Source organism: Acipenser ruthenus, chromosome 3 (genome assembly GCF_902713425.1).
Source record: "Acipenser ruthenus chromosome 3, fAciRut3.2 maternal haplotype, whole genome shotgun sequence".
Classification (NCBI taxonomy): domain Eukaryota; kingdom Metazoa; phylum Chordata; class Actinopteri; order Acipenseriformes; family Acipenseridae; genus Acipenser; species Acipenser ruthenus.
Genome location: NC_081191.1, coordinates 4,027,089 through 4,046,092, shown reverse-complemented (window position 1 = coordinate 4,046,092; position 19,004 = coordinate 4,027,089). Strand labels below are relative to the sequence as shown.

The 19,004-nt window shown below is 37.7% G+C and overlaps 1 protein-coding gene across 10 annotated transcripts in view; it reads left to right on the top strand.

Annotated features, from left to right (window-relative positions):
- Positions 1-2,668: 2,668 nt before the first annotated feature.
- The window catches only part of LOC117394738 (PHD finger protein 20-like protein 1), a 32,393-nt gene continuing 16,057 nt past the window's right edge, over positions 2,669-19,004 (top strand). For 3 of the 10 annotated variants that reach the window (XR_009311335.1, XM_059010528.1, XM_059010483.1), the window contains exons 1-12: positions 2,669-2,824; positions 3,726-3,854; positions 5,881-6,055; positions 6,550-6,645; positions 7,869-7,953; positions 8,169-8,257; positions 12,304-12,511; positions 15,059-15,193; positions 17,141-17,220; positions 17,831-18,116; positions 18,208-18,399; positions 18,578-18,769. Coding sequence is in view for 9 of the 10 variants with exons in the window: in XM_059010528.1 (XP_058866511.1) it covers positions 3,772-3,854; positions 5,881-6,055; positions 6,550-6,645; positions 7,869-7,953; positions 8,169-8,257; positions 12,304-12,511; positions 15,059-15,193; positions 17,141-17,220; positions 17,831-18,116; positions 18,208-18,399; positions 18,578-18,769 (1,621 nt within the window). In the remaining variant the exon portion in view is untranslated. Of the gene's footprint in view, positions 2,825-3,119; positions 3,142-3,197; positions 3,219-3,725; positions 3,855-5,880; positions 6,056-6,549; positions 6,646-7,868; positions 7,954-8,168; positions 8,258-8,483; positions 10,017-11,122; positions 11,329-12,303; positions 12,512-15,058; positions 15,194-17,140; positions 17,221-17,830; positions 18,117-18,207; positions 18,400-18,577; positions 18,770-19,004 lie in introns of those variants that run through there. The other 7 variants (XM_059010493.1, XM_059010504.1, XM_059010511.1 and 4 more) reach the window with 7 other exon arrangements.

The following is a 19,004-nucleotide window of genomic DNA, read 5'->3' as shown; positions in this document are numbered from 1 at the left end:
GACTGGCCGGTCCCTACGACCAAAACCCAGGTGCGCTCTTTCTTGGGACTAGAGGGCTATAATAAGAAGTTCATCCCGAGCTTCGCCACGCTCGCTGCTCCCTTGACAGACCTCACCCGGAAGGCTGCCCCAAATATGCTTCAGTGGACGGAGCCATGCCAGAGAGCCTTTCTCGCTTAGAAGCGAATGCTGTGTAGCAAGCCAGTGTTATGCAGTCCTGATTTCAGTAGGAGGTTCACCCTGCAGATGGATGAGTCAGAGACAGGTGTCAGGGCAGTGTTGTCTCAGGAGGTGCGGGGAAGCGAGCACCTGGTCCTGTATATCAGCAGGAAGCTCCTTCCACGCGAGAAAAACTATAGTTCCATCGATAAGGAGTATCTCGCAGTAAAATAGGCAGTCGAGTCACTCCAGTACTACCTCCTGGGGCCACACGTCACCCTGGTTACAGATCATGCCCCCTTAGCATGGCTTCACCGGATGAAGGCTAACAACGCCAGAATCACGCAGTGGTACTTGGCCCTGCAGCCCTATGCCTTCAGGGTAGTCCACCACGCAGGGAAACTGCATCAAAATGCAGATTTTTTCTCTCGGGAAGGCATGGGGGTGTAAGATTTTCGAATGGACTGGTGGTGCCATTCTAAGGGGGAGGATATGTAACAGTGGGGGCACTGCGTAAGCAGCACCTTTATTTTGTAGGTTTATTACTGTGTTTATTACTTTTTATTTCGCCTTTGGTTTTCATTATTATTTCAGAGCACCTGTGTGTGCTGATACAAGTGCAACCCCGGTTTACCATCATTGGTATAAGGGAAGTTGCAGCACCCGCGCCACCCACTTAAATAAAACTGGGAACCAGTGCGGTGTTTCAAATAAAACCGTCTGTCTCCCGTGTGTGTGTCAGTGAATTGCCCACCACCCTTCCACACCTACTTATATATATTTTTGTATTTTCCTTTATTAATATGTATTTTGTATATATTGTACATATGTGTTTGTTTTGCATTTTTATTGCCTGTAATTTTGTATGATATTTTTCAATCTGTAATATTGCCTGTAATATTTTGTTTAATTTCTGTAAGTCGTTTTGGATAAAAGCGTCTGCTTAATAATTAAATAATAAGAATAATAATGTCTGAAAGTGATTAGGCTACTCTTGTAATTACGCTGCATTACTGTAAAATGATCAGCCTCTACCTAGGTACTACTGTAAAATGACCAGCCTCTACCTAGGCACTACTGTAAAATGACCAGCCACTACCTAGGTACTACTATAAAATGACCAGCCTCTACCTAGGTACTACTGTAAAATGACCAGCCCCTACCTGGGTACTACTGTAAAATGACCAGCCTCTACCTAGGTACTACTATAAAATGACCAGCCTATACCTAGGTACTACTGTAAAATGATCAGCCACTATGTCGGTACTACTGTAAAATGACCAGCCCCTACGTCGGTACTACTGTAAAATTACCAGCCCCTACCTAGGTACTACTGTAAAATGATCAGCCCCTACCTAGGTACTACTGTAAAATGACCAGCCCCTACCTAGGTACTACTGTAAAATGACCAGCCCCTACCAAGGTACTACTGTAAAATGACCAGCCCCTACCTAGGTACTACTGTAAAATGACCAGCCCCTACCTAGGTACTACTGTAAAATGACCAGCCTCTACCTAGGTACTACTGTAAAATGACCAGCCCCTACCTAGGTACTACTGTAAAATGACCAGCCTCTACCTAGGCACTACTGTAAAATGACCAGCCTCTACCTAGGTACTACTGTAAAATGACCAGCCTCTACCTAGGTACTACTGTAAAATGACCAGCCTCTACCTAGGTACTACTGTAAAATGACCAGCCTCTACCTAGGTACTACTGTAAAATGACCAGCCTCTACCTAGGCACTACTGTAAAATGACCAGCCCCTACCTAGGTACTACTGTAAAATGACCAGCCTCTACCTAGGCACTACTGTAAAATGACCAGCCTCTACCTAGGTACTACTGTAAAATGACAATGACATTGAATGGGTTAAGATGATGGTACATGAATAGTCTTGGAAGAACTCTGACTGTTTCTACTCTGCATCATACAGTGTTCGGACCCTGTGCAGTAAATGTCTGCAGAGCCCACTAAATCAAATAAAAACAGTACAGCAGCAAAATGCATGTACACTCAAGGTTTATTTGTAAACAAACAAACAAAAAAAATGTATCCTAGTTTGACTGAAATACACATCACACTTTAGTGGCCTTGTGACCTCGGCAACACTGGGTCCGTTTTTCCAGGAGATTACGGGCACAGGTCAGAATGTAGAAATCTGTTAGATGAACCTTTGTACATATTTTGGTACATAAATTAAGACAAGGAGTAAATATTTCTCGGAATCAAAAAAAAAAAACGCTATTTAAAGTAATGTGTAGTAATCCATCCCTTATTTAAAAAAAAAAAAAATAACATCATATAAATCTATACAGAAACAGAAGTATTGACTATACAAATCTATAGAAGTGCTGTTGACTATAAAATGTATATACATATTGAGATTTCTACAAAATAATATAGACATTTTACTTTTGAAGAGCTTTTAATTTGCCGTTTACCAAACTGGTGTAAAGCTATTTAAAACGTTCTAGTAATAATATTACAATACTCCCAGAACACGTGACCATGATGTCTGTTCCCTGTTTGGCTTCGACGACGTAGGGGTTACGTACGTGCTGACGCCGCAGTGTTTGGGTTCGGGAGAGGGTTAAAGGAGGAGAGAGGTAGAATATGGAAAATACTTAGTTTTCATCAGAAATTGTATGTAAATATTTAAAGGTACATCATTTAATTGTTCACTCAAGATACCATACGGATGTTTTGAATAATACAGTTTAAAATAAATAATTAACATTGGAGCTCACGAAAAGTAATCGGAAGTAAAAACGCTTGGGCCCACAACAATAATTATTTCAACAGTTCGCGTATCAAGTTTTATTTAATGTTATTTTTTTTTTTTTTTTTTTTAATGACATTTCATGAAAACGTGTTAAATCATATGTTTTTATTATGTGGCCGAAATGTATTGTTCACTGCAGTTAACTAGTAAATTTGGGTTGTAACCGAATTCAAATTTATTTTAAATTAGACTACAGGTATTTACTTCAAACTAAACTAAACAGAAGTGCTAGAAATACACATTTGTGATAACACTTGCTGTTTTTAAATTAGTGTAAGTGACATACAAGTGCATTGCATTTATTATTGTAAAGTGCTCCGTTAATGTTTTCAAAAATCCCTGCTGTTATGTTAACTGGTACAAAATAAATAACAAATACAACCAAACAGAGGCCATTGCTGAAAGGAAATTGCATTACTTAACCAGGCTATGGGCATGGGGTTTACTGCAAACCCGATTTTAAAGCTCAGACCTGAGTTAACCCAGCAACGCGTTTTTGTTTACTTGCACATCAAACTATGTTTTGATTTCACATCTGGCGTTATTTTAACTTTTATTGCTTTGTTGGGTCAATTTGAAAACGTAGTAAACATCTTCCAATTGCTATTTTTTACAACGAAATGATAAATACGTTCTGTGTTTTTTTTTAAACTAAATTTGTAGTATTATTATTATTATTATTATTATTATTTTTAAGCAACGTAGGGTGTTGAATACACTATATGTAAAACCATGTGCTGTTGTTACAGATATTCTGAAACCAATCTCTTTGTTTTATAGACATAGTTAAAAAAACAAATCTTTAAAAGCTGGCAGAAAGGTGAAGATGAGCAAGAAGCCCCCTAATCGTCCAGGAATCACCTTTGAGGTTGGTGCTCGCGTGGAGGCTCAGGACTACCTGCAAAAATGGTGAAGAAAAATATTTTATAAGTATTGGAATGGCTGTTTCAAAAGTATTTTGGGGTGTTATTCTGTCAGTGTTTATACTTTATTTTCTGAGCAATGAGAATGAAGCAACCTAATTTAGGCTGCAATTATATTTTAGGGTTTTCGAGCTGCCCTGGAAATAAGAATGTTACTTTGCCACATGACATACATCCCGCACACCACTACTGTAAATACAAAATAAGTAACATGAACAAGTAAACCTCCATGGCCTACATTGACTGTACCCACAAGTAAACATGTAAGTTTGACATATAGGCAGAGAGACAGATGCCTCCATAATTTTTCCAAATGCTGATTCTCTTATTTAAGATAGTTTCTCTAGATATATGTAAAAATATGACAGGCTGACAGACATACTCCATAGACCCCAGATTACGATACTGCACATTCCTTAACAAGTTCATCACATTTGGATAATCGGTTCTCTGTATTTATGTCAAACCCTGTAGTGTGACACACAATGTACTGCGCCCTCCACTATACTGTCACCACTTCATCCCCAGCTGTAGGTAATAAAATGTGCTTTCACTTTATTTTCAGAGCTATTCTATTAATAACTGCAACTAAAATGAAAAACTAGTCCTATAATTTCTCTCCAGGTCTTTGTAGTTCGCTGTAGGCAATATTGTTGGAACTTGGTATGTTTTTACCTACTATTGGGAAGATGGAAATTAGGTTTGAGATGATCATGTGTGTTTTATAGCATTAGTATGTGAAGTAATGTGTTTTCCGTATATAGCTGATCTGCAGCTTCTTCCAAAGCTGCTGCCTGTTATTGTCTGTTCCCTGTGCTGCAGAATATGATGGCTTAACTGGTGTGCACAATCTCACTTTCAGTTTTTTCTTTCCTACAGCAGACATTCCATTCCATTTTGCATATTGTGATATCACCTTAACTGACTACTAACTAAATCCTGGTTCATACTTCTGTCCCAGATGAATGCGATACGTCAGGCGCATACAGCTATAAAAGCTGTGCAGCTTCACTATTAGCTGGATGAAGGATGCATCCTTTTGCAGCCCTTTTACTGCACAAAGTGGTCACAGCTGTAGTTCATAATTTAAATACAGACTGCATTCGTGACGTTGGAAAAATTGGCATTTTAGGAGATGTGCTGAGTTTATACGTAATATACAAGAGACTTAAAAATAAATAAAAAATGTTGCTATATCCATCCTGTCAACCAACAGAGACTCTGAAAGGGAGAATTTCATACATTAATTAGAGAGATGTGGGTATGTGACACTGAAAGATATTTTAGAATGACAGTCTGTTAAGCAGATTGGGACCATTGCTTCAACTCAAAAATACAAATGCGATGCCAGTGACACCTGCAGAAAGACTGTACATAGCAACTGGCAATTCCTAGCAGTGTGGCCACAAGCTTCCGACTCCACTCTTTACTTCAAGGGTTTTCTTGCTCTTCACAAATCTGTCAATCATTTTTCTCCATCAGACTTTACATTCTGTCCAGTCCTTTTCTATTTGTTTGCCAGTACACACCCACTGTGTTTCTATTCTTTAGGCATCTCTGCATTATTGAAGTGAGGGGTTCTGTAACTGTGGATGTTTACAAACTTTTTCTATTAAAAGTTCCTCAAAGTCTTGTTCCATGATGGTTACCAGCGTATGACCATGCAGCAAATGTTGACATTTTTCAACATCATCCGACCCCCTGCAATTTCAGGACGCAGGCGCATGAGAAAAGGCTGTATGGCTTTCCAAAAAAGACGCACGTTGAATGTGGATGACGTAATTCCAACCTGTCACACACTCTCGACTTCAACCAGAAATGATGACTGAAGTATGAACCAGGCCTAAAGTTGCTTTTATTTTTTTCTACACTAAGCTCACCACTATAGGTTCATTTGCCAATTCCCATGCACCTAGGTCTCATGTTCATATGAAGTGAGGCAGATTTGTTGGACTTGCTGCTTAGAGGACTGCATCCCTCTGTTTAAGACATAATATGAACCCCCCCACCAGGTATCCTTCACGTATTGAAAAGATTGACTATGAGGAGGGGAAGATGCTAGTCCACTTTGATCGTTGGAGTCATCGATATGATGAGTGGATTTTTTGGGACAGCAATCGGCTGCGTCCATTTGAACGACCAGTACTGCGGAAAGAAGGACTTAAGGAGGAGGAGGAGGAACAGTCTGTAAGTGCCTTTTCTTTCTTGTCATGGGTCTGTTATTGAATATGCATTTTTAGAATATGTCATTGATAGGTAGAATACATTTTGATTATCCTTTTACAAAAGAAAAAAGTAAATGTGTGTGTAAAAACATTTTAAATATGGTCTATTATGTCATTAATATGTGGAACCTTTATCTCTTTTTCATATTTGTGTTTAAATGTGGCACCACTAATAGTGCAGAACCTTCATGAACCATACTGAGGTAGTCACATATCAAGCATGTCCATTGTACTGTCAGATTATACTAGCAGGCTCTATTTAATAAGACCTCTTGTCCTTAGCCTTAATGGAATAGCACCTACAAATAAATGGACCATTTATCAGTTATTGACAATAAATCTAACGATTTAATTTCATTTGATTTGAACTGATTTCTTTATTTGGAGTGCTTTCTTCAAATTGGCTGTAGCCACTTACCAATTGTTAATCAATATTTTATAAACATATTTTACCAGGAGAGTCTCAGCGAGATGAGAGCATCTCGTCTCCGTGAGCATCCTGGATGTACAGCCAGCACTGAGGACCAAACAGAGTTACAGCAATCAAAACAAGTAATATATTCCAATATAACAATGACACCCCAAATATACAGCCAATTGGATATTTAACTCCTTGTATTCGTCACCTTCTAAAATGGATAAAATTATCAGGTGGATCACAAATATAATTCAGTCACCACACACATACACACATTTTAGATATTAGAGGGATGGCATTTTTGGAAAGGGTCATAAACTGTCCGGTAGGGCTTTTTCCAGGGTTGGTGATTTTTTTTATTTAAAAAATAATAATAATAATAATAATAATAAAAAAATAGATTATTTGTTTAACAATTTTTTTTGATTATTTTTTTTTGTGTACTACCGTAGTTGTAGCTCTACAGTACCTCCAAACTGTAAATTCAAGGATGTTGGAAATAGTGGTTTGTGAATAGTTAGTTACATACCAAACTAAATTACTCAATCTTAAATGAATACATAAATAAAGAACATTATGTATCATTGTGGCATCCTCTAAATGTGAACTACAAGAATTTGGCGATGGAGTACGCCAGAGAAAACCCCCCCTCACTCATCCCAGTCATTCTTTTCTTTTACTTTTCTTTCTTTGATTTCCTCTTTCAGTGTCAGTCCAAACACACGCAGTTGTTATTTTCAGCGGGTCTTAACACAGTGCTCAATTGTCTATTTGGGACCTCATTGCACTGTCATCAGAATCGCTTCTGTAAATATGTTAATGATGGGGCAGGTGCTCTATAACGGGGCAAGACACGTCTTCAGAATACCATTTCAGTGCAGTATTTTTGTTTACATCTTCACTCCATTTATGCGCCACAGAATCAGGGGCAAGCGCCGTTCACACTTGCACTCGCATTTGTGCTGTGATCAGAATACAGCCCTAAGAGTTTTAGTTTATAGACAGTAAGAGTTTAAACTGTTTGTGTTAAAAGGTTTTTAAAACATACTTTTCATGTATTTTCCTTGAGAACCTATATACAATAGGTAGTAACTGCTAAAATTATTTCAATGATTTTATTTTTAAATGATTTAAATCAACTTGATTTAAATCAGCCAACCCTGTTTTTTTTCTCATTATTTGCAAAACCTGTTGGGTTTGTTTAAAGTTTAAAAACACAAGTATGTGGCTTAAGTTTGCTTTATTTTGCTTGACTGATTGCAGAGTTTAGAATTATTTTGTAACTTTATGCAAAATAACTGTTAGGTTGCCTTTTCATCAGACTAAAGGCTTTGATATGATTCTTGATGTCATGTAGGTTTTGAGATCTGGAGAAGAAGTATTAGCTCGCTGGACAGATTGTCGCTACTACCCTGCTAAGGTAGAATCTGTTAGCAAGGAAGGTATGTAAATTGGCGTCAGCAAATTAATCCGAATTCTTTTTAGAACCATTGTTGTTGTTATTATTTTAATTTTAAAATGTATTTACTTATTTTTAGTTTCTGTTAAACTGAAATAAACTTAGTAAAATGATTTAAGAATGTTTAGTTTCTGGAACGAACTGTGCCTATACATATATTCCAAAAGCAGTGCTTAATATTAGTATTCTGGTTTTCAGGTACCTACACAGTACAGTTCTATGATGGAGTAATTCGCTGTGTGAAAAGAATGCATATCAAATCAATGCCTGAAGATGCAAAAGGACAGGTAGGCTAGGTCAAAAAAAAATCTTTCTGTTGTGATCTTCTTTCTGTTATCCTTCAAGTTGCTAGCAGTATTAACAAGTTTACTGTTAATAACTGCATATATAGACTGCTCCTAGTGACCAGCATATATAACGTTGTCATAGACGGGTGGTCTTTATATACAAGTTACTTTTAACCCTTTTTTGCATGGGGGGGGGGGGGGGGGGGGGGGCATTGCATATTGAAAATTGAAAAATAACATGTGTTGGGGTCTTTGCATGCTTTTTCATGACTTCATGCTACATATGGTTGTCATGAGAGCTATGATTCGGAATTCACCACAGGTTACTAAATAGGCTGTGTTTTATTTTTAACAATTCTATTCTCTGAAGTTCTGTCTTTTAATCGCATGGGCTGCAGTTTAAGCATTACTGAACCAACTAACCAACTTGGTTTATCCAAGAATTTCTAAAACTAGGAAAAGTAGAGTTTGATATTTACTAATATTTAATAATCCTCAGAGACAGCTCTTTTCTATATTATGGGTGCAGGGGTACAGCACTGACTACATGGAACTATCATCAGAGTCTGGTTCTCTGCTTGGCTTTATATAGGTATCCAACAGTTGAGGTTTTTAAAAATTGTGGATACTTGTCTTATCACAGAGCTTTAGAAATCAGAAAGTGGGTTGGACAAATTATGTACTTGAGCATTATAAAGAAAGTGTTCATTTCATAATTTTGTAATTAAACATCCCAGAATAAAATATTTCTAAACAGGCATTATGATGTCTTGAGATGTTAGTTAACAATGGGCTGAATCTGAGTGATCAACTGAGGGTTCTGAGCTCTCTCACTGTGAGCCCTTCCAACCTGCATGTGGGGATTTATGAAATCCTGGGCCTTCGGTCAGCTCCTACCAATCTAGTGGCTCTCAAGGATAGTACGTGATACGAGTGAGCAAGCATTCCTCTAAAGGTGCTGCAAGCCTCTGTTCTTAATTTATGGGGGATTGTTGAAGTTGGGTGTCATAATCCTGCACTACAAGGTTATTTCACCTATTTCAATTAAAACTCCATAATCATTGTGCCCCGACAACACTTTCTCTTTAATGATCCTGCATAAATTGTTGGCTATCTATACTGTTGTTTTGTTGTACCTCCTGTAGCAGATGACCCTAGTCTAGAAGTCTTGATGGCATTTTATAATTGACAAAGACTGTTCTATTTTCCCTTTTCCTCTTTTTCAGAAGGTAACATGCATCAGGGCATTGCTGAATTTTATGTGAAGGATGATGCAGGGAAGGAGTGCAGGATAGAATTGCTGACTTCCCCTAAACCACTACAACAGTCTCAGACAGACAGTGAATAGTCCTGTTTCAGACACACATTTTGTTATTTTTTTATGGTAGAAAGTTATTTTAACCGTGTTCTTGGACATACATGTGTTATACAGTCAGCACTCGGATATCCGTTACCCAGATACACGTCAGTCGTGTTGTACCGCCCTTGTATTAAAAATAAAATCAATCTCCATTATATATATGTAACAAATGAATGCACTCACCTGTCACACACGATTTCCAACTCCGTCACTAGTTTTCTGATACAAAGCCCATCTCTTCAGTGTTACAATTCATTTGAATATCCGTCACAGCCTGCGTTTTTTTCTTTCTCTCGCATGCCAAATCAGTGTGTCTTATATTGTGCAGTTACACAAGCGCTTCCTCCAGTTTCACATGACGAAAATGCAGCCACAACAAAGTGAACGAGACAAGCTACGGTAATGTAACAGTTAATCATTAAACAGTTTTAGATACTGTGATGTATTTTTATTTTGTTGTTGTTTTTATGCATTCATTTTCAAGTGAACTGACATTACCGAGCACTATATTCTGCAATTCTGAATACTGATTTTGGATACTGTTTTAATTCTGGAAACTTTTTTTATTTGTTGTTATTATTTTTTTATCTTTTGCTAAATTGCATTACATTTTATGTTGTATGCAGCTCTGTGCATGGGTATCATTTTGCTGTTGGGTTGTTAAAAGAAAATTTTACATACTGCTACAATACGTACCGGATTACAGTTCACCTGCCGTCTCTTTTGGCAAGTGATATTTTCAGAATAATATCATTCTGAATTAAAATACTTCTGCTGAAAATATAGCACTGTACCAACAAAAGCAATACAGTATATCTAAATGGAAGCCTACTTATTTTAAAACAGTCCTTTCAGCTATATATTTTTGATATTGTATCTTTTTTGTGTTGCCTGAAAAAACGGACAAGGGTTGGAATGGGCCACAGTGAAATAATCAGTTATGCGTCACAGGCGTTTAACCGTCACTGAAGTCAAAGTTTTATAGGGTCGGATATGTGAGTGCTGACTGTACACCAATTCAAGCAGTAATTACTTTACAAGGAAATGTAATGCTATGATTTTATTATTATTATTATTATTATTTACTTGATAAAACAAATTACTGCTACTTAGCAGGCTATCCAAATTTATATTTTATTTCATTAACCTTTTACTCATGGTGGTAGTCCTGGAATATTGTAGAGGACCTTAATCTAGATGCCTGTGGCAAATGGTTCAGCAATGCAAAGGGGTGTTATAGCAATGTATACAAGGAGGAGCTTTTATTACACTTTCTCCAATGTGTGGGCTATCATTGTGAGTAAATGTAATAAACTGGCAAAAGTTGCCAGAATTTATATAATGGATAATATTATTTTGGAATATATATATATATATATGAATATATATATATATATATATATATATATATATATATATATATATATATATATATATATATATATATATATATATATATATATATATATATATATGCTTTACTGTAATATATCAAATGACATATTCTTATTTTTATGTAGGGAAATTAATTTCTGTAGAGATTTATTTCATAAGTAAAACAAACAAACAATAAAAACAACGTATTTCTTCATTTATTTAAACTTTCTTTTTGTACTAGTAAGGTTCAGACAGTGTCAGCATCTTCTTGCCTGTAAAAAACAAAAACAAAGTCCATCTCCCAGAGCTCTAGTTAGCCTATAAGAATGAGCAGGTAAAAATGCTGTGATTCTTTTTCTTTAATCTGCCTTTCAGCCTGTCTGTCTCAATGAACTGTATTTGCCGGGATCTTGAGATACTGGTTTGGAGCGGTCAGAGTTGGGTAGTGACGCCCCTTTCTGCTTTTTTTAGTAGACCCGGAGCATGCTTATTATACCATTCTGGCCGCCTCCAATGGGTGATTGTTTAGAGAATGCTTTAAAAGTGTAGTGTCCCATGTAGTTTTTAAATGTATTGCTTGTAACCTTATATAGGTGTTTCTGTAAAGCTTTCTCATCAAAAAACAAAAACATTATATATAATGTTTTTTTTTTTATAAAATTGAATTGGATTATGGGACACTTCAGCTTTAAACAGCTACTTTTTAACAAATCTTCTGTAAATTTAACAAGTGTTGGGTTTTGTATGCTCGAAGAAGTACAGTAAATGTCTTGTGTTAATGAGTAGCATCTATTTATGTGCCATATGTGTAATATTCTTATGGCTTTCACATGATCAGTGATGTATAACAATTGCAAGGGCAATATAATAAAAGCACAAAGTAGAATGATCATGACATACCTGTGCTTCTAAAGGTATAACGCTGTAGCAATACATTCCACCCTCAATTAGTAAAAACAATGTTTTTACACTTCAAAGTAAACCTTTCAACATGGGTGTACTCATATCAGCATTACCTCAATGTTGACACAGAACTTACTGTGATCATTTTTCATTTGTGGTTTTCATGTTTGTTACTGAGAAAATAATAGCAACTGATTTTCTCATACAACAATAGTTCTATGATTATCAAGGAAAGGGTCAGTTTGATCTTACTGATGACATAGATGTACACGAATATATTCTGACTGTAACAGTGTGTGTGTATATATATATATATATATATATATATATATATATATATATATATATATATATATATATATATACACATTTTTATTATTATTTATTTATTTTGTATTATTATCAGGATTGGATTGCCCTGGTCAAAGTAGCAACAGCTGCTGCCAAGAACAAAGGATCCTGTAAACCTCGTACCAGTGCCAACAGCAATAAAGACAAGGAGGAAAGGAGAGCAGGAAGGGCATCGCCAGGGAAGGAGGGAGAAAGCGCTTCTCTGGAAGAGATGCAGGATGCACAGGAATCAGTGGGAGCGCCTGGTCCCACTGAGAAATTAGGTAGTTTATTTTTTCAGGGTTCTGTTTACGCTGGTATGTACTGCCTTAAGGTGGTTCGGTTGGGCAGTTGCTGTAACACCAGTTTCGCCCTTAACTTTTTATTTTAATCAGGTCATCTATTAATGGGAAAACTGCAGCGAATAATGGCATAATTCTGTTTGGATCTCCTAAACCAGGGGTCAACAACCTATGGCTCGCAAGCCATACCTGGCACTTCAAGGAACCAAATATGGCTTTCGAGTCTCATCTCTTAAGTCATTCACAAATACACACACACACACACAAAAAACACACAATTAATTAAACGCACTATTAGCATCATCTACAAATGACCAACTCAGGATGCGATAGCTCGCTTTATTTATTTATTTATTTATTTTTTACATCCACCTACCCGCTGCTGTTATTGGTGCTTGTATTCCTGGAGTCTGTTTCATCGTATTTTGATTGGTCAAGAGATCTGTCAACAAGCAATGCACATGAGTCACAATCTGTAACCTCACTTTTACTGCATTTTTTCAGTTTTAAAGTGTAGTGTAGAGCTCTTTAGTTTCATTTAAAAAATGGCAAAAAGAAATAGGTCGGGTGAGGAATACCGTTCTTTTCAGTCGGAATGGACTCATGTACGTAGGGTTGCCAACTGTCCGGTTTTAGACCGGATAGTCCGGTTTTGAAACTTGTTGTCCGGTTTTGTAGTACACTGAAAACAGGACACGCATAGCCCGTTAACACTCAAAAAAAAAAAAAAAAAATGAAAGCGGGGCAAAGTAAACTTCTGGCATGGTCGAATAAAGGTGGAAATTTTAATTCAGCAAGTGCCGCATTTCACTGATGGCGAGTATGTCAAGAGCTGTATGCTTAATATAGCCAAAGAGCTGTTTGAAGAATTCCCCAACAAAGACACAATCTTGCAGCACATACAAGATATGCCTTTATCTGCAGATAGATGGCGGAACAGGTTGACAAGCACCAAATAGAAAATATAAGTTCTGCTACATATTTTTCATTTGCTTTGGATGGGTCAATTGATGTCTGTGATGTTGCATGTTTTCTCGGGCGATATATACTGTATGTGGCAACTTAGTATGAGAAGAAATGCTTGCACTTCTGCCAATGAAAAATCAAACAAGAGGCGAAGACAGACTTAAAACTGTGCTGGATTTTGTTAGCCAGAAGCAGATCCAGTTAGCGAAGCTTGTTTCAGTGTATTCTGACGGTGCACCCAGCATGATGGGGAAACACAAGGGATTTGTTGCTCTTTTGTCTTTTTAAGCTTTCACTGTATTACTCACCAGGAAGCTTGTATTATCTTGTTGACATTACAGGTCATTTAAATCAACTTAATGTTAAACCTCAAGGACAAGGAAACACAGTCCTGTCTCTACAGCAGGCAGTTTTTGCATTTGAATCCAAATTGAATCTGTTCATCAGAGATATCGAGACTGGCGGCAGACTGACTCACTTTGAGATGTTACAAATGTTCTGAGATTCATACATGGCAGAGGATCCTAGCAACAATCTAGATCTGCAGCAGCTTGTGGCTTTTACACCTGATCTGCTAATGTCGTGTAAATCTCGTTTTGTGGACTTCCGCAGACACAGCACTTTGTTCAAGTTTATGATTCATCCCCATGAAACTTGTGTTGAAGCACTGGACTTGACGGTGATTCCGGGCATCTCAATCGGAGATCTGGAGCTGGAAGTTGGAGACTTCCAAAGAAAAAGTTTCGCACTCTAAATTAAAATCTGTAAAGCCTTGCTCAGCAGTGTGCAAAACTGCACAAACGGACAGAGTTGAAGAAACTGGAGCGCAAAGATAACCTAATTCTGCAAATTTGGAATGAACTTCCACTTACATACAGCACAATGCAGAATGTTTTCAATTTTTGAAAAAAACTTCTCGTCCATGGGACAAAATGCTAGAAAAATCTACTTGCCCTTCTTAAAAATCTCACAGTGCAAAGTTGTATTCAAAATAATTAAGTCAGTCTACAGCTTTACAAACCTGTTGCCAGGTACCCACCCAATTTAAGTAGCTTTTTTAAAAAATTGCTAATCTGTTACATTTAAAGTAGATTATATGTCTTTGTAATTGTATTATGTTAAATATTCTTCTTAGAGCTGGTGGTAAAACTTTACTGAGGTCCTACCGTAAAAGGCAATGTAATAGGATTGTTGCATTAATTTAAATATGTTTGTTACTGTGTGTGACTGAGGGTTTGTGAATTAAAAGGATATGTATATTTGTGTACTCTGTATATATATTTTTGCTTTGAGGTTTAGAGTTGCGTTTTTATTTTATTTTTTTTCATTTATACCTGCGAGACTTCTGCAGTTTAGATTTGTCAGGACCTTACATGACTGCCTAGAAATCTGCAGGAGTTTTTCTAGCAACAGAACGTTGTGGCAAAAGAAGAAAAAAGTACTTTTCCAATGGGCAAAGTATAACAATAATACTTGTTGTCCCTCACACAAATCTTGTTGTCCCGGTTGTTGGGCGATATGAATTGCACACCCCTGTACTATATACATATATTTTGTGTTTAGATAAAATGGATGCTTCAATAGAGGCAGAACCTAAGCAAGCCGCAGAACAACCTGAACCAGTAAAAGGAAAGAGGAAGAAAAGCAGCCAGGGCAGCTCATTCCAAGCAAAGAGAGCTCGTCTTAACAAAATCACAGGTAACGTGTGTTCTTTTGGTATTTTTCAATTTGATTTCTGCCTGGTTATAGTAATGCCACTTGATCTTGCTTTTGACGCTCATTGGACAGCGTCAAATGCAACATCAACTTTGGTTTCTACTAGTACAGTGCCTATAGTAAGTATTCACCCCCCTTGGACGTTTTCACAATTTGTTGTGTTATAACCTGAAATCTTGATGCATTTAATGGGATTTTTTTTCCTTTGATTTACACAGCCTACTCAATACTTTGAAGAGGCAAGATAATTTTTATTATGAAACAACAGTTAATGAAAAATAAAAAACTGAAATGTCTTGGTTAGATAAGTATTCACCCCCTGAGTCAATACTTGGTAGAACCACCTGTGGCAGCAATAACAGCTGTGAGTCTTTTGGGGTAAGTCTCTACCAGGTTTGCACATCTGGATCATGCAGTATTTGTCCATTCTTCTTGGCAAAATTGTTCAAGCTCTGTCAAGTTGGATGGGGATCGTTGGTGGACAGCAATCTTCAAGTCTTGCCACAGATTCTCAATCGGATTCAAGTCCGGGCTTTGACTGGGCCACTCAAGGACATTCACTTTCTTGTTTTTAAGCCACTCCAGTGTCGCTTTGGCTGTGTGCTTGGGGTCATTGTCCTGCTGAAAGGTGAATCTCTGTCCCAGTCTTAGGTCTTTTGCAGACTGAAGCAGGTTTTCCTCAAGGATTTGCCTATATTTAGCTCCATCCATTTTGACCTCTACTCTGACAAGCTTCCCAGTCCCTGCCGATGGAAAGCATCCCCATAGCATGATGCTGCTACCACCATGCTTCACAGTAGGGATGGTGTTACCTGGGTGCTGTGCTGTGTTGGGTTTGCGCCAGACATAACGCTTTGCATTTAGGCCAAATAGTTACATTTTTGTTTCATCGGACCACAGAATCTTTTGCCACATCTTTTTAGTCTCCCACATGCCTTTTTGCAAATTCCAAGCAGGATTTTACATGGGCTTTTTTCAGAAATGGCTTCCTTCTTGCCACTCTTCCATACAGGCCAGATTTGTGGAATACCTGAGGTATTGTTGACGCATAGACAGTTTCTTCCATCTCAGCCATAGAACGCTGTAGGTTTTTCAGAGTTGTCATTGGCCTCTTGCTGGCTTCTCTGACCAATGCCCTTCTTACCCGGCTGCTCAGTTTGGGAGGACGGCCTGCTCTAAGCAGATTCTGGGTGGTGTTGTATACCTTCCACTTCTTAATGATCGACTTGACTGTGCTCCAAGGGATATTCAGTGCCTTTGAAATCTTTTTATACCCCTCCCCTGATCTGTGCCTTTCCACAACTTTATCTCGGAGTTGTTTTGAAAGCTCCTTGGTCTTCATGGTAGTATCTTTGCTTTGAATGCACTACCCAACTGTGGGACCTTACAGAGACAGGTGTATTTAATCAAGTGAAGCACTTTTGTTGCACACAGATGGACTCCATTTAAATTATTGTGTGAATTCTGAAGGCAATTGGTTGCACCTGAGCTTATTTAGGAGTATCAAAGGGGTGAATACTTATCTAATGAAGACTTTTCAGGTTTTTATTTGTAATTGATTTGTTTTTTTTACCCCCCCCCCCCCATTTTTTCACACATTGAAAGTGTTGAGTAGGTTGTGTAAATCAAAGGAAAAAAAAATCCCTTTTAAATGCATCAAGATTTCAGGTTGTAACACAACAGACTGTGAAAACTTCCAAGGGGGGTGAATACTTATTATAGGCACTGTATTTGAATATACAAACTAATTTGAATGTAGTAGTTATTGCAATATATACTGTTTGTATACCATTATGAAATCTGCCTGTGAAATTCTGTATTTAATTAAGTGGTCTAATAGCTTGAACCAAGTCAGCTAGGAGTTTTTTAAATGTGGATGTGGTTAACCGAGATTAATTCTGTCCCTATTGGCTCCCCATTTTCCTCCAGGTCTGCTAGTTTCAAAAGTTGTTAATGAAGATGAACACGAGAACAAAGAAGAAAGTGAAGTTCCCCAGATATCTGAAAAGGTATGCATTTTTAAATTATGCAATGTGTTTAAACAGTCTATTGCGCTTTTTTCTTAAACATGAATATTGTTTTCCTTTTCAATTCAAACAGTGTAGAGCAGTGGTTCTCAAACCAAATGTTTTGGTGGCCTAAGAGTTATTTGTAAAGAAAATAATATTATTCTATACTGTTGTTTTCACATTGCACTACTAAATGGGCGGAGATTTGTGATGTATGCCAAAATGAAATCTGAACAGAATAAAAGCTTGGCCAATCAGTGATTATACTGACGTTAATGACGGCCAATAGCAGCTAACAAGAACAGAATGCAAACCGCACAATTCCACTGAAAGAAAGCTGGATAGCGGCACCGATTGAGTTGAAAGGTTGATTTAAGCGAGGAGTTGCACATTTGAGAAAGGCTGGCATAGAATATACTTATATTGCACAATGCAACAAGGTAGCATCAGAAATATGTTATTATATTGTACAGAAAATGAAGATTTAATACAGTGTTTTTTTATATTACATATGAATTAAAAATACAAGAAAAAGTTGTCTGCTTTAGCAGATTTAGCTTTTTCTTTTCCTGTAATTTGCACCTGTTGAAAACCTTTTAAAATTCATCAGGAACCTTCAGCAAGCACAGAAGATCAAGAAAAAACTGACACAGAAGCCACCTCCTCTCCACCAATTCAGAAACATGTTTTACCTTCTGCCACACCTCCTGCCCCAGTGAAGTCTCGAAACAGACGTCTGAAGCATGATTCGGGAGAGTCTACAGGCAGCCATAAGCAGTCAAAGTCATCCTGTACTGTGTCACAAGAGGAAGAGTCAACTCCCGTAGCTGAGTCTGCATCTGCCCCCACTCCTACCCCCACCCCCAGCCCTAGCCCTACAGAGACCCCACAGATGGGTATGTGAAGAATGCCTTTATCTGCAGGTCATTTACATGCATATAAAAAGAAAGTGAACGAAATCATTATGATTTTTTCTGTTTCCGGTAGCGCTTCCTCTACCTACCCCTGCCAGCCCTCCCAGACCCTCGGAACAAAGCCAACGACGAAGGCGATCCCAGCGTCTGGCCACTTTTATACCTGATCCCTTCTGTGAACCAGTGCACTCCCTTCCTTCAGCCAGTGATGGAAAAATACTTACCCAGAAACCACAGTCTCAACAGGACCTTCCTGTACCTGAGGGTAAGTTTGTGTGTGAGCTTTTGCAAATCAACACGACTAGCAGCCAACATAAAGTAAACACATGTACATCCCAGCATTGACAGGGTTGTGAGTACATATCAATACTGTATTAGATGTATTGTTATTATTGTCATATCAGCCTTAGAGCTGACCATACATGTAGATGCTTCTTTTTCAGTTTTAGATACCACCTCTATTGCTCCGGAGAAGCCTGAACTACCCCTAGACCTTAGTAAAAGTGCGTCAGTTGCTGCAACACCCCCACCACCAGCACCGCCTCTACCATCCCTCCAGCCCCCTGAAACTGAGAAGGAAGAATCCCCTCCTTTGAAAATGCCAGCTGATGAAAAAACAGCTTCCCCCACAACAGGTAAGGTGAAGTTGGATTTGCAGTGACAAGAAATTTAATAACAAAAAAAATTGTACTTCAAAAAAAGTGCTATTGTAACCATGTTGCAGCACAGCCTAAATATAAAAGTTGGTAATTGATTGATAGTAATTATTTTAAAGTAGTAACTCCTATCCTATTAAAACATTACTGCAAAAAATAAATGTAGTTTACAATTGCTGGTTATTCTAGTCTAATATAAATTAACCCTTTCAGG